Source organism: Lactuca saligna, chromosome 7 (assembly GCF_052625555.1).
Source record: "Lactuca saligna cultivar CGN05327 chromosome 7, ASM5262555v1, whole genome shotgun sequence".
In the NCBI taxonomy this organism is placed as follows: domain Eukaryota; kingdom Viridiplantae; phylum Streptophyta; class Magnoliopsida; order Asterales; family Asteraceae; genus Lactuca; species Lactuca saligna.
In genome coordinates this window covers 158,849,379-158,866,088 of record NC_136423.1, presented here as the reverse complement: position 1 = coordinate 158,866,088, position 16,710 = coordinate 158,849,379, and the positions used below count along the sequence as shown (strand labels likewise).

The 16,710-nt window shown below is 32.0% G+C and overlaps 1 protein-coding gene across 1 annotated transcript; it reads left to right on the top strand.

Annotated features, from left to right (window-relative positions):
- The first annotated feature begins 1,291 nt into the window (after positions 1-1,291).
- Positions 1,292-10,698, top strand: SAP (Transducin/WD40 repeat-like superfamily protein). The gene is made up of 3 exons (XM_078963005.1): positions 1,292-1,597; positions 9,082-9,619; positions 9,712-10,698. Exons 1-3 carry the CDS (start codon positions 1,382-1,384, stop codon positions 10,314-10,316), a joined length of 1,359 nt encoding a protein of 452 aa, XP_078819131.1. The 5' UTR covers positions 1,292-1,381; the 3' UTR covers positions 10,317-10,698.
- The last annotated feature ends 6,012 nt before the right edge of the window (positions 10,699-16,710 follow it).

Here is a 16,710-nt window from a genome sequence, read left to right as displayed (position 1 = left end):
AACAAGTCATAATTGCAAGCTAGATCAGAAATTAATTTCATTTTATAGAGTTTTAAATCAACATTTCATTAATATATGGTTTATGAGTTTCAAATTAACCACATAAACTCATTTTCAAATAAGATCAAATGATATATATTATTACATAGATTAATGACTTTTTGATGAAATACTCATTAGAGTTTCAATTTAAGTTGAAATACCTAAGCCGGATCTAAAACTACAAAATAATGTCATTCTTGTATAGATTTAATTGATTAAATATTTTAATAATATAAGATTAGTTTAGAGATTGGTTACAAAGATACTTCATTTTACCATATAAATACCTTATTAAGTTTAATATGAATGGTAGCATTAATATCACATTGTCACGTAGTTTTTTTTTTTTTTAGATACATCAGTTTTTTATTGCCATGTAATCTTAATATGTTTACATTGAAAACGATAAATAATGGTAGTGTGTGATTTTTAATAAATATATTTAATTTTGAAAAAGAAAAAAAATAACAAGAACCAATCAAAACTCATCATCTCCATTTTCTTTCTCTTCTTGTTATACCTTTGGCGATTGCTTCTTAGCAAGTCCCTTAGCGAGCCCCAGGGGCGGTATTTGGCTTGTGCTAATGAGGGTCTTGGCGATTCCCATTACTAGCAGCCGATGTTATTCAATTATTTTTTATTGATTAAAATTGTATTGTTTTCAAAAAAACTATTTATAAAACAAATAATCGTACATCTTTGAAACACCAAAACTTACGCCTAATTTCTAAAATACAACTTTTTTTTCCGTATAAAAAGCACATCTAAACCGAATTGAAAAACTTTGAAACTATGTTTCTTTTTATATAAGTTCAATCGATATTTTTTAAAAATAAAACAAAATAACAAACAAAACTTTTATACCTTTTTATTTAAAATTAAATATTAAAATGCCTTTACGTTTTCTTGTATTTATTTTTATTCATTACGTATATTCTTTATGTTTAAGCGACATTTAATGACTATGATACAATAACTGCATCAAATCCATATATTCACATACGTACTTTCACTTTATGCTGAATCTAAACCTTTATTGCTTTCTCACTTACTTTTTTGATCACAATAACGATAATATTAATACAAATAACAAATTGACAAAACCAAATATAAAAATATAAATTTTATAATTGGTTTATTACATAGTGAAATGGATTTAAATGGTAAATACATTGCGTATTGCCAAAAAAAAACTAATTTCTTTCATATATATATACACACGCAAAGGCTATTGTGTATCTTGGGCCCCTCCTCCTCCTCCTCCACTTAATTTTCTGGTAAACTTTTCCGTTACATTTTTCTTTCTCTGTGTAAAACTGATAACAAACAAACAAACCACATGTCAACGCCCTCGTCTTCTTCGTCACACGACGGAGGAGACGGTGGAAATGGCGGTGGTGGAGAGTTTGAAGGACCATCGCATTCTCGTCAACGCTTCAACAACGCCGTATGGCCGGAGCCTTTCCTTGAAGCTTTAGCTACTCAAATCGCGATCGACGCCGCTCTCTCATTCGGTCGCCTCGCCGTTGCTCCTGCTCTCACCAATCTCTTTCAGGTAAAATCTCATCTCATCGTTGTTTCAATCGTTTTAGAGGTTTACATTAGTCAATGTTGGTGCATCAGGTGAATCATATGTTGCAGTTTTTGAATTTTTTTTACTGATGTGCATAATCGATCGTTGAACTCAGCACTTTGTTTTCTCGATGAGGGCTCATCATTCATCATTCATGCAGAGCCATTTTCATTGCTTACATTGCTAGCTTTTTATCACTACTGTTTTGATCTTCGTTTTGATTTAGACCTAGAAATAGTATTTCAAAGTGAAAAGCATCTTCGATTGAACATGAAAATTACGTAAAACAAATAGTGATCGATGTTCGTAAAAAGTACACAATCTCCGTCAACTTCAAATTGTTCCACGTTTCCAACTGTTTGATGAGTATGATTCAGAACTAAGAATTAATTTTTCTGCAAAAAGTGAAAGAGAAAAACCTAATTTAATAGCGTTTTCAAATGTGGTTGTTCAAAATTCTACACTAATTTGTCATTTCTTCCTTGTAATCTGAAGCTTCACCCCTGTTGAAAGCAACAATTAATTTTTTCCTAGACTGGTATAGTATGGTCAGATCAAGGAGAGGGGTTTTCCTTCTTTTTTTTATTCAATGATTTGATTCAGAAAATTTGGAATGACATTGAGTTGAGTTCCACTGTTTCAGCATGGGCATATACCATTAAAAAAAAAAAATTCCATCGGACCCAAAGCTTATATATCTTCTGTTATATTATTTCTATATTAAGAAATTTGACATTTCTACTAGTAGTAAAAGTAAAACAAACCCTACAGAATTATTCGTAGAAGAAGATTAACAAAATAAAAAAAAAATGTAAAACTCGTAAACTCCTTTAATGCGTCCTTTTTTTTTTTAAGAAGAGAAAATGTATATTGGGTCGTTTTTATGTTTGTACTAGTTCGTATTAGGTCTCTGAGCACAGATCCTTCTGTTGATCTAGTTGTATACTTTATTTATTTTCTGTACTATATAACATACACGTATACCAAGCTAGTTATGATTTTTACACCCTTTTCCTTTCCAAAAATACTTCTTTCTATTGAAGGAATCAAAAAGATAATATTCTTATTATAATAATATAATAAGAATATTATTTATTCTTTCGAAGAAATTAAAAGTATATTATTCTTATTATAATATATTAAGAATTTATTATAATATACTAAGAATATTAGATAAGAATATTAGATGTAATATTCTTATTATATTATTATTATTATATAATAAAAATATTATAAAATTATAAGAAGTATGATTATACTTTTTATAATAACAAAATTAAAGCATTGTAATTAGATGATTTGATACTTATTTATGATTATCTTTAAAAGAGATGAAATGATGGGGTTTCGGCGTGACATGTGTGGGATTTGTAGGGTTAATTAATTGCAAGTTGATAGATGGGAAGGTGCAGGTTAGTCTCTTCTTTCCAAAGAGAGACAATACTTTTTTCTTTTTTTTTTTTGGGAGCTTTTTGCCACTACTTTCTTGGGAATGAAAGAATAAAAAAGTTATTCAAAGGCTTTTGACAATATAGTTTTTGGCCATTTCCACTCAGGATCATAACCCAAGAGACTTTTTTGTCTTTTTCATCTTTTAATGTAATTATTTATAATTATATATAGGTTATAGTAAATATTTGCACCATAAAATAACTTAAAGATTATTATCCTTTAAGCATAGAATCACTCGGTTGTAAAGACACAGCTTAAAAAAGATGCATGCAGTAAATAGTTTATTGAAAAAGGATGAGAACTTTTAGAAAGCGAGGTCAAAAGTTTGACTATAGATCTATCTCCAACACAAAATAAGACCCACACTTTGTCGCTTTCATATAAATTTGGCATTTATCCCTATTTGTTGCTGCCTTTTTGCCTTTTTGTGTTGTTTTTGGGACACACGAAACAGAATGGATGTTTATTTTATAGTTTATTATCATATGAGTATGTTTTTATTTATTTATTTATATTTATAAGGTGAAAGCTACGGTTTTTATATATCAATATCATCCGGGGTTGTACTTTATTTGTGTACCTTATGTTCCTGTCCCCCATCCTTCGTTTGATTTTATAGGACTCCTATCCTATGCTATACTGATTTTCTTTTACCAAATGAAATATTCTTTATAAACATAAAGTTGGATTTGACTATACATACAAAAATTACACATAATAAAAATTATAAAACCCAAATCTAGGAAACATCAAAAACTTTATACTTATAAGAATGGAAGTAGAAACTAGGATTTATCCTTAGAAACCTTAGAAAAATAAAAAAGGCTCAACTTTTATTTTTTTAAAGAAAAAAAGGTTATACGTGGTTAATCTTTTTCTTTTAAGAATTTTGAAGGCTTTTCCGTTAATTTAAACAAAATAACAAAATATTAAGAAATTGGGACATTTATGTTGAAAAATAAAACTTGTGAATTTCTGTTAGGATTTTTCTAACACTAACATAAATGTTAGCAAATCATGCGATAAGGAAAGGTTGCACATTGTTTAGGTAATATATGGTATGATGGAATCTATTAAATGAATGGAATTATTCAATTACATTGAAATTATAAAAGAAATTGTTCGTATCTGTCATATGTAATGTAATGGACAATTTTTGAAGGACATTTGTACTTTTCATTATGCTAAAAGACTATTTATAATCCTATTACAACGTTGCTTGTTTCGATTTTTGTAAAGTCTAATAGAACAAATGCAAAGGAAAAAAATTACATGTTATATACATCTTTTATTAAAAAAACCTATATAATCGACTTCTAGATCATTAAATAGCTCTCATTACAAAATTGAGTTACTTTTTCCTTTTAATATAATATAAGGCAACATGTCAAAAAAATAAATGTTATTTGAAAAGGAAAAACCTCTCAATAAACTTTTGACTTTTGCTTACTAGTAAAAGATAACTCATGTAAATAAAAAGAATACCAGCAGCTTTTTCACAGTCCAAAATTGTACATAAGACTTTTCTTTTCTCCCAATTAGATGTTAAATTTTCTGACATGCATGTGTCCTTTTTAACATAACCATTTTTTATACTTCATTATCTTAACTAAATTTATATTATAAGTTTTTAACATGTAAATAACATTCCCTTTTACAACATTGTAAATAAACGAGTGTCAAATTTATTTGAATTTGAATATATATATAGAAATAGAGTTAGAAAAATTATTATTATTATATTAGTATAGAGAGAGAGAGAGAGAGAGAACGAGAGTTGTGAGGATTTTTATGAGGGTGGTTGATGAGTACGACTAATGAATAGTGAGTGCAGTAGTAGAGGGATGCAGTCCTGGGTTTGATGGTGTACTTAATGTATAAATAAGAAGCAGAATAAGAGGACAAGACGAAAGGATACTTAAAGTTAAAATAAAAATAAAAAAAAGGAAGAGGCTACTACTACAACTACTACGCCTACGATTAGGAGTTAGGTATATAGGTCTCAGGTGATCTACAAATGCATATACAATACAGCAACAAAAGCTGTCTTTTCTTATTCCCCGAGCAGACGCTCTTTCTATTTCTCTCTCTAGGTTAAATATATAGACAAAGAATTTGTTTCATTAAAGCAACTCTTCTTCCCATCATATTGTGTCTCGCTCTTTTTTTTTTCTTTCTCTTACTAGCTTTCTGCATGCCTGTAATAGCGCATGAACTCTCTATATCTCTCTCTCTCTCTGTCATAGGATATATCCCCCATGCTGCTAAAGTCTTTCTATCTTATCAATTCCAATTTTGTTTTCTTTTCTTTTCTCCACTCCTCTCCACTATATTATATTATAATAATTTCTAAAAAGGAGTATCTTACTCTTTTAATTAATTCTAATAGGCCCCACTAAACTTCATATATACTCATTCATGACCACCATGATTTAAACCGGTCAACAATTTTTTCTTACTAATAGTATTTTTCTTATAATAAAAATGTATTGGTTATTTGATAATTTATGGATATGAAGTTAAACGATATATTCATAGTGAATACGTCAATGACAATGTTCTCAAGATCGGGATCCTACTTAGGATCGTTTTTGGGTTTGCAAGATCGGGATCGGGATTCTAAAATCTCACAAAATAAAATATAATTTTAATTTATAATTTTTAATCATGAAAAATATTTCAAACATTCAATTTTTCGTTCAAAAGCTATAAAAACTTCAAAATATTAGCCATAAGGTATAATATACAAAATGATAAATGGTAAAAGACATAAAGTGGTAAAATAAAATTATTTGCAAAAAAAAAAAATCAAAGGAAGGTAGGATCTGATCGGACCTCGATCCTATCTACGATCTTACGATCCTACCTGCGATTCTACCCTAAATACGATCCTTTTGAGATCTCGATCGTTTTTCATACCTAGGATCGTACGATCCTACGATCAGAATCGTGATTTTGACAACCATAGTCAATGGGGTAAAACATTGGATTTCAAGATTTGGCGTCTCAAAAGAAAATTAATAGACCTTATAAAATGTAAATTGTAGATGAGACTCTGTTCATGACCCTATTTTTAGTGAAAAGTCTGTATAAAATGAAAATATTAAGAACATCAGCAGTCGTAACACTATTTTCTTCAGAACAAATAATACAAACTTATTTAGATTTTAGAGAACATTCCTTATATTTATTAGTTTTTTTACACATTTCTCTTGTTCTTTTCGTTTATTATTAAACAAATATAACCAAATAAATAATTCGGATATAATTAATTCGAATTAGTTATATAATTAAAACAAACATTTTAAAAATAAAAGCATAAGTAAATATATACTTCAAATTTTAAAAAAAATCTGAAATTCTCTTTATAATTTATATATAACTATACAATTAATTACCTAGTAACCTCTCATTGTCATTGTCATTATCATATATTAATAACCAATAATATCTTTGTAGAAAATAACTGGTATAAAACTATGTTGGGAAACTCATGCTTGATTTTAACATAAGTTTCCTCCCTATCTCTTCTATATGCTTCTTTGGTCCCATGGCACTATATAACTTGTATTGGTCCCATGGCACTATATAAGTTGTGTTGGGAAATGGGGTTGAAAAGGGAGTGTTGATTGATCAAATCATTTGGATAGTTGTAAAATCGATTGATCACTTTACTTGAAATCAATTTGCTCCATGTTAATACTAGTTGGGAATCCACAAACAATTCCCCACAATAATTGTAAAATGAACAGTTAAATTCTTAGCCACAAGAAAATACGCAAAATTGTATTTTGAGTAGTTGAAGGAATCCACAAACAATTCCCTACAACAATGGTTTCGATGGTTTGAGAGCGAATTCTCGATATGAAAACTGTCTAGCTGCCTTTGATATGATAATTGATTCGACGTCATGGTTGTCCATGAAAAGGCAACGTAACAGTTTTGGTAACACACTCTGCTCCTTGACCTCTAACCATTCATCTTGATCGATATCAAAGTCATCTTATGCAAATGTGCATTATGAAACAATAGATTTGAATTCGATAACATGTTTAATCCCTTTTAATGGTTATAAAAATTCCAGTTACTTTAAATGACAACAAGTTGAGTTTTATAGTTCCTTTTTGCATATTCATAGTTTGCGTGATAAGGACTATGAAACACAAGTATATCAGAATTGTTAGTTTGAAATGGAGGCTTGGATGTAGAATTAGTAGTTAAAATTTTAAAATTTGGAGAGTAGTAGAATTTTGTACAACAGTTTTGAATCCTAAATTTGAAAAAGTGTCTTTGGTAGAACCCAAATCTCACAAAATTAAAGATGCTTTTGCGAAGCATAAATTTATATGGAGTTTGGGGTTTTGTTATTTCGAAGTGCTCGTTGGAATTCTTATGGTTTAATATTGGTAATAAGAAGTTTCAAAAAATAATACCACAAAACCACTTTAAAATGTCTAATACAAAATTTTCATAAATATTTAATGACTTTAACAAGGAGTTTTAATATATATATATATATATATATATATATATATATATATATATATATATATATATATATATATATATATATAATTTTCTCTGTATTTGATGACTTATTTAAAGCATCTCCAAAGACACTCTAAACATGGTGTCATGAATATCTCTAAAAAAAAAAAAACTAGCGCCTTGAAAAAACTCGCACCAAAATATGCTTTAACGACTTGGCATGTTTTTTGTGCGCAACGCGTCGCTAACTTGTCTTGGTGCGCGCCATGACACATCTTTTGGAATCATGGTGGTTTTACTCCAAATTAGGAATACCACTATTCCTTACTTTATTTTTATAAACTATGAGTTTCATTTATTATATTTAACCCTCTGAGTTTGATTTTGATTTTGAATATATTTAATTTATTTAACTTGTTTTAGTTTTGAGTTTATATACTTTAATTTAATTTAATTATCATGTCATATTTTAAATGTAATATTTATTTGAAATGTATTTGAAATTTGATAATTTGTTTATTATTTATAGCACCATAATATAATTTACAAAACTTTAATTGCCATATATATATATATATATATATATATATATATATATATATATATATATATATATATATATATATATATATATATATATATATATATATATATATAACTTGCTTGCATTTTTATAAGTCTTTTTTTTTCTAAACACACACACACACACATATATATATATATATATATATATATATATATATATATATAATACCAATTCTAATAAACTTAAAGTTTTTGTAACAACTTTTTCTAACCAAATTTGTAAAACTGAATAAATTTAAAAGATATTTATGAAAATCTATAAGTTTGAGAAAACAACATATTTGGAATATTTTTTGTTTTATAAAATAGAATGAAAAATAAAATAATTTCTGAGATTAAACGTTGTTAAGTATATTTTACACCCTAATAGTAGAATAAAAAATAGTGTGTTTGAAAATGGTTAAGTTATTTTTCTTATTAGGTATATTATTATATATTGTCAAACACTAAATAAAAAATTATTAACTTATTATCTTTAGATACTGATGAATTAATGATTCTTTTTAGTTTCGTATTGACTGCATGATTGTTTTTTTTTTTTTTTCTTCATATTAACACGGAAAAAGATTGAAATACATAGGTTAGTTTTAAACCGATATCTCATACAAAAGGGCTTCTAGTCCGGCGATAGATATTTCATACTTTCTTTTAGTTTTAGTAAAATGTTTTAGTGAAGTGTGTTTGAAAATGGTTAAGTTATTTTTCTTATTACACATATTCTTATGTATTGTCAAACACTAAAATAATAAAGTATTAATTAAACAGTTATCGCATACTTTTGTTGTTCCAAATTATTTAATTTCATCCTATATAAACTAATATAACTAATCAAAATGGTCTTCCTAATGCTTCATTTTATGTAGGATTTATATTCCAAAAGTGCCTCGTGTTTGTTAATTATTATACGATATTTTAGATATTATTTTATGTGATTATTGCAGGTTTGTAGAACATGGCGAACTGTCTCTCAGTCTGACCTCCTATGGCAGAACCTAACCCGACGAATCTGGCATCGACACCACCTCCTCCACCTCACTTGGCACGAAGAATACATTTACCGCCACCGAACTGCCAGAAACTTCCGTCTCCGGCGGTGTATCTACACCACACTCCACTTCCCTCCAAACGACGACAACACCAACGAAGGCCTCTCCTGCCACCGCCTCGCCCTCTCCGACTACCTCCTCGCCGCAGGCTTTTCCGATGGCTCAGTCCGCCTCTTCCACCTCCCCACAAGGTTCCACCTCTCCACCTTCCACCCACACCAACGCAACCATCTCGGCCCCTTCTCCCGCGCCGTCTGTGGACTCTTCTTTTCCGATGACCGTCTCATCTTCGCCTCCCTCGATGGCGATATCCACGTCGCATCTATCAACGTTCCCGGCGCCACACGGCGGGCACACTTGGGTGACGTCGTCACCGACGGTGTCCTTGTCGATTTCGCCGGTTGTAACCAGTGGTGGATCGGCCTTTACGCAGGTAATTCAAATACATTCTTTTTTCAATTTCTTCACTACAATCAGATTAATATCTCGAATTTAAAAAAAAAAAAAAAAAAAATCAATTCTTAGGTCTTCCAGATCGTGCATTTCACGTGCGAAATGGTAACACCGAAGAGCTTGTACACATCGGAGGCACATTAACCAACCCGGACGCTGTAATCGGGTGGAGCTTACTGAACGATCTGACGGAGCATATTGGCCGGATCCGAATCGCAAGTGAAGATCTGGCCGTTGGTTTCACGAGCAGTAAAGTTTTAGTATTTGATCTAAGAAACCAGATAACTTTACGGGAGGAGGAGGTTATGAGAGTTATAAATGTTGGGGAGGAGGAAGAGGAGGTCGTGGGAGATATAAACGTCGGGGCTGCTGATGCGTATGATAAGGCTCTTGTGTTCGTAAATACTAGGGGTGTAGCTAACGTACGCCATGTGGGTAGTTTGGAGGAGATTTGTAGGTTTCTGGCTAGAGGTGCGTTGTTGGGTTGCATGAATGGTGGTTACTCATTTATTAGTACTAGGGGTGGTATTAGGGTTTGGGAGTTGGATCATGGGGAGTATTTGTACATTTTTAGAGAGAGGATAGGGGATATCACAGCTATGGTTGCCGATGAGAGGTATTTGGCGGCTTGTAGTAGCGATAACACTATTCACTTGTGGGACTTTGGAGCACGGTAATAGCGGTAGACCTGTCCATTTTCGTGGACATATAACCGTCTGATCAGATGGAGAACTATCTCCATTTGTTCAGACGGTTATAGTTGTAGACTTGCTGTGTAAGTCTACAACTATCGAATTGCGTGATATTGGTGTTGGATGTATTGGAGTAGGGTTTGATTTGTTATGGTTTGACATTTGAGATTGCTGGTATAGTTATTATTAGTTAATGGATGGTGTAGTCATGTGGTGGTAGGTAGGTTATATGCATTTCGCATGGTGAAGAAGAATTGGTGATGGTTAGGTTTTAATTTCAGAAAAGTCTTGCCTTTGTGTACATTCATTTTTAGAGATTTGTCATTTGTTTGCTTTTCCATTCTAATTACAAATGCTTTCCATGTTTTTTTTTTTGTCTTTTTTATTTGCATCCAGTCTAACCAGTCTTAATCCTGAAATTCAACATAAGAAACTACTATTAAACTTTCCGTTTCATCTTTCAGGTTAAGATTAACATTTCTTATCCATCACTAAAAGACATTAAACATGAAAAGTCTTTCATACAAATAATCAATGTGGATAGGAATCGTGTAAGACGTTTAGCACATATAGTTTCATGAGTGGATGTGTTGAAACATTTCGTTGTTTCCTACTGTTCCATGTTATAAGAGAATCAACAACAAACAATTGTAATTGAACATCTAGGATTAACGCAATTTTCCCATTGCGTGCTAACTCAAGCATAATATCTGGGTTTTTGAGAATATTTAATTTTTCAAAACTGATCTTGAGTCGGATCATTTTGAAGAACATGATGTGATCCTGTCACTAATATATGATGATATTTAGAGAAAGCTTAGTAACTGGCCAAAGTTGCTTTATGTACTATGTTACTCTGCATACTTATTGAAGACCACCTTATTCAATCTTAGGTTATTACTAATGGTCTTTGGCCTAGGGGTAAGATAGTGACTTTTTCATAAGTAAATTAGTTTTCTATTTCATAAAAATATATCAAATTCTAACAATAAATGAGGCTTACAAACTCTAAATATTTGATGAATGACAAAATGAAACTCATACACTCTTGTATGCGTTAGTTTGAGTTAGCAATGTAAAACACTCTTTAATGATTTTTATTTATTTATTTATTATGTGTGAGACTTGTGTATTATACGGGTTTATAAAAAAAGTTTAATATAAATATATAACCATTACATATTTTTTAGAGTAATAATTTTAAATAAATACACTGAATATAATAAATAAAGTAAGTAATTTAATATATAATGTAAAATATTTGAAATGTTGTAGAACATTTTTTATGAAATTAAATAGAATGATCTGTTTTACATATATAAATTTCATTAGAATATGGATGTTAAATTTAAGAAAATAAAAAATACAAAAAAATGACAAGTGAAAAAAAAAAAAAAATTCAAAAACTCTTAGAAAATAATATGTGTTAAATTCAATGAGAATATAACATGTGGTAAAATTGATTTTCATTTATTAGGTTCTTTTGCAATGCGGAATTCCCCGTTTACCAAACTTTTAAAACATAACAAGTTGACCAAATGAATGAGGTTAATATAAATGACATATAGACATTAACATTATCAATAATGTCCTTCCTCTAAATTCTTCATGTAACTACGTCGCATCTCTTGGTTTGCGTTAGTATGTCTTATCAACCCAACACTTGTCAAAATAAAATGCTACGTTAGGAAGCTTAGTGAGTTGAATACGGGTTATAAATCTCAAAATTATATCTAAACATTGAAAAAAATAAGTAATCTAACAAATATAATTGTCCTTTTTAACAACTTTTTATTTTGGTAAAATGAGTATATTGTACAAAACATGGTATTTCAAAGTATATTCCAAAATTCCGGACTACTAATTCCATATTACAATTTTTATGTTAATTTCAATTTATGTTGGTCATTTGTAGTATGATCATCATGTGGTTTAGTTGTATTTTCTAACGATTATTAGTGAAACTAACTCATATATTTCCAAGGAAACAAAAAATCTAATGCAAAAACTAGTAATTATAAAAACTCAAATATGTTCAAATAATAATATAACATGCAAATGGACCCCACTTTTTTCGTGTACCCCATGCAATTTGTGCAAATTGCCTTTTCGATATGAGTTGACCGGGTCTTGGTGCAACCCTACGCACAAATTGATCAATGACAACCCTTTCTAGGAACCAACATAATAAAACTTCACAATCCATTTTATCGCAAAAATTTAAGATACGTTTTTGCCATTCACAAGGTTGAGTGTGAAAATCTCTAAGGGGATTACATATTTGGATTTGGTACCCTAATACTTGATAGCCATAAGGAGTTTGTAGATACATCCTCAAATAATTATAAACCAAGATGCATATTTTGAAAAATAGTTGTTAGCTTGGTAACCATCGTATATAGTGAGAGAGGACATCTGGAAATCCAAAACATGCAAAAATCAGTGGGCATTTTGTATAATAATAAGGATGTTTAGTTGCACAAAAGTTTGAAAACAACATATAATGATATAACATTTTCTTATAAGTGACTATTACTTAGATAATGTAATTAAAACAAAATACATACTATTACACTTAGACTTAGCGAGGTAAAGAGATCCATAAGCCATGTCATGCCAATCCTAAAAACCAGTGTTGAAAATTGTTTGTAAAAAATTCAACTGAGCATGATCCAACCTTCACTGTGGAAGCAAGGAAATCCAGAGCATGATGTGTTGTCGGTTAACACATGTATACAGTAGATTAATAGAGTAATAAACATAACTAAATGTTTAGTGTATAATTATTACATATGTAACACTTATTTTTCATAATAGGTATCAGGGTGTTAGTGTAATTTGTTTATAGGATATATAAAAGGAATAAGCAAAGGATTTTTGCTCGAATAATTCTACAGATTGATGGGTTTTTAGCATATAAACAACCCTATATGAGCATGCAACCATAATTGTTGAATCTATGTTTTCTCTATTTGACATACAAACATTGAACACAAAAACTAGAAACCCTAGGAGGCATGTATATTTTTCGAAATCAACATAAAGCTAGGGTTTAGATACATACCTTTATTGTTATGTAGTAATAACAATGATTCCTTTGAAGATCTTGACTTGAGAACAAGTGCCACAAATGTAACACCTCTAATGACTCACAAACACACCAATGCAAGAGGATGATTGAGAAAGAGGAGAGAGAAGGGAGACACTCAAATTTACGACTCTTCTAGGATTTCCAAGGAGTGGTCGAAACTTGATGGGGGTGATGCTCCTCTTATAGTCAAGGTTGCTTAGTCCCAAAGCTAGGGTTTTCAGGTGGAAACCCTAATTTCCAGCTTAAGGCCTAAGCAGCAACGGATCCACCTCCTTAAGGCTTTGGACGAAATCCTAAGGGTCTCCCTTATAAATTTCGGCCAACCTTGTTTAGGGTGATCCAAGAGCCCAAACCACATCTATTAATTAATTGCAAAACAACCCCTGTACTTTCAATTAATTTCTTTAATCTCAAAATTAATTCCAAATTCAATTCTATTTAAATATTAATTAATAACATGACTTCTAATTAATACATTACTTCCAAAATATATTAATAAATCATTTACTTCAATTTATTAATCAAATTAATAAATTCTTCTCTTCAATTAATCATCCTGTTTAGTTGCCAGTGTGAAGACAACCCAAAAGAAATATGCTACTATCAATTGTAGTATATACCAAATATAGTTATGGGCTTAGACACCTAATTCAACAGTCACCCACTTGGATAAGTCTAATAACTATAATTGCAAGTATATCTCCAAAAAGTGACAAGCAAATTGTAGCTCTTAAAGCCACTGACGTGGACAAGATATCATGTGGACAAATGACATGTAACATAATCGTTCTCATTGTCCAACAGTTTGTTTCCCGATTTCTGATTTGTAATGACAAAGAACTTAATTGAACACATCAATTTAGTCCTGAACGGGCTCGCCAAATAATTCAACACGAAATCATCGAGGGGCCCAAGATATCAATTTTCCCATTAGGGCAAAAGTAACAAATAAACTTTGACTTATATGCTTGCACTATTTACTCATCAAATCATGCACAACAATACGTTTTATAACATCAAGTTACCGATACATTTACGCATTATATCTCCATTTTAAGATTATACGATATTATCACCTCAGAATTACTCGTGATAAATTCTATGAAGTAATTCACTCAATGTGGGTTTATGTAACATCCCAAAAACACAGTCTGAAAATTTCGTTTAATTTAATGATAAAACCATAGTCAATAAACCTCATATAGAAATCATAAGCAATGTATCTCAAAATATTATAACAACTGTCAAATATATCAGAGTGTAAACATCCCAGACTGAACAAATGGTGTGTGCACTGCAATCTTCCCGAGCTCCTCTTTTGAAAACTGAGTACCTGAAACCAAAACTGAAACTGTAAGCACAAAGCTTAGTGAGCTCCCCCAAAGTACCACATACCATACAATAACATATAAACACATATTGGGCCTTGCCCACTGCATCAGACCGAAGTCCGGAAACTGCATCGGACCGAAGTCCGGAACTGACTGGGACCTTGTCCCCTGCATCGGACCGAAGTCCGAAACTAACTGCATAGGACCAAAGTCCGGAACTTACTGGGACCTTGTCCCCTGCATCGGACCGAAGTCCGGAACTAACTGCATCGGACCAAATTCCGGAACTGACTGAGACCTTATCCCCTGCATCGGACCGAAGTACGAAAAGTAACTGAGCATAGCATAACATAGCATAGCATAAACATATCAACTAGCATGAACACATAAACTGCATACTGCATCGAGTCGTAGCCCGGAACACATAACACATAAACACTGTCTGAGCCACGAAGGCATCAAACATTCTAACTACTGCATTAGACCGAGGTCCGGAAACTACTACTAATTAAACGGGTCGGCATTGTGGCCTTAGACCCGTTCCTACTGGAAGGAAACTCACCCCACACTGCTGAAGTCCCGTAGGCTCAATCCCACCCTGCTGAAGTCCCGCAGACTCGACCCCAGCTGTTAGATGATAGATTCCTGATCTGTCAACATCAAAATCACACCCAATTAATAATTGGGTTCCACTACATAACTATAATTACATACTTTGGATAATTACTACATTCCCCAAGCTTGGCTTACCCAAGCCCAAGGTCCAAACCCTAGGCCCAAAGTCAACTAGGGATCAAAGCCCAACGTATAGCCCAATTTTCTAAATTGGGCCCAAACCTCTACATGGACTTCCTTTAAGGCCCAATTGCTCAGTCCGATCCAACATGTCTTATTCTAAGGGACCAATATCATACAACCATCTAGGCCCAAACTATGGCCCATCTATGGCCTAATTTTCCAAATTGGGCCCAATCCTTCATTAGGGCCTTACCCTATAGCCCAACTAAATATTCTAGTCCGTAATCATTCTTGGATGGCCCATCATTGGCCTAATTACCAATTACCCATTTGAAAAGCCCAACTTAAGGCCCATGTGACATTAGGGTTTCACATAAAATGACAATTAGGGTTAAGTGTTTCTCACTTAACGCATTAAGGGCTTAACCCACTAAGGACTTAATCCATTAAGTCCATTATTACTTAGATTAATTTATGCCAATGATTATTATTTAATATTTCACTTATTAAATAATTCTTGTGTGTGTCCTGATAATTTCTCAAATATTAGTATTTTCTCAATCAGTCCATTAAGGACTTAGTCCATTAAGTCCTTTATTCTACTAGATAAATGACATGAAATAGTTTGGGCTTAATTCACAATCCAATCCCAATGGCCCAAAAGTGGGTCCAAATAAGTCCAAGGCCCAATTACCATAATTTGGGTTTTCCGCCCAAACATAGCCCAATAAGCCCAAAACTAATCTCTAAGCCCATTAGGGTTTTCTAGTGGGGCACCACCCACTACCACCTAGGGTAGTGGTGGTCAATGGCGGCTTACGGTGGCGGCCACCACCCTAAGGTGGTGGTTTTCCATTTCTTTTCATTAATCTTTTGGAAATTACAATTATAATGCTTTATACACATACACTAACTAACACACACACATACACAAACACACAACCACCTAAGTGGTGACTGGCGGTGGTACAAGGTGGCAGCCACCTCCTCATGGTGGTGGTGGTGGCTGTTCTCATTATTCGATTATACAAAACACACCCACTAACTATGGAAATACAGCCCTAAACACGTTTTCTTATTTGCACTAAGGACCCAACCACCCACCTGGTGTCTCACGGTGGAGGCAACAACACTAGAAAAGCAGCAGCGACGGTGGTAGGCGGCGGTTGCACGAGATGGTGGCAGCAATGGTTTCCCAGTGGGACAACAATTCCACGAA

Bases quoted from the DNA above. Each gene is read 5' to 3' on its own strand.
- SAP (XM_078963005.1), top strand. From the start codon at position 1,382: ATGTCAACGCCCTCGTCTTCTTCGTCACACGACGGAGGAGACGGTGGA. The intron at 1,598-9,081 runs GTAAAATCTCAT...TGATTATTGCAG, and splicing joins CTCTCACCAATCTCTTTCAG to GTTTGTAGAACATGGCGAAC. The intron at 9,620-9,711 runs GTAATTCAAATA...ATCAATTCTTAG, and splicing joins GTGGATCGGCCTTTACGCAG to GTCTTCCAGATCGTGCATTT.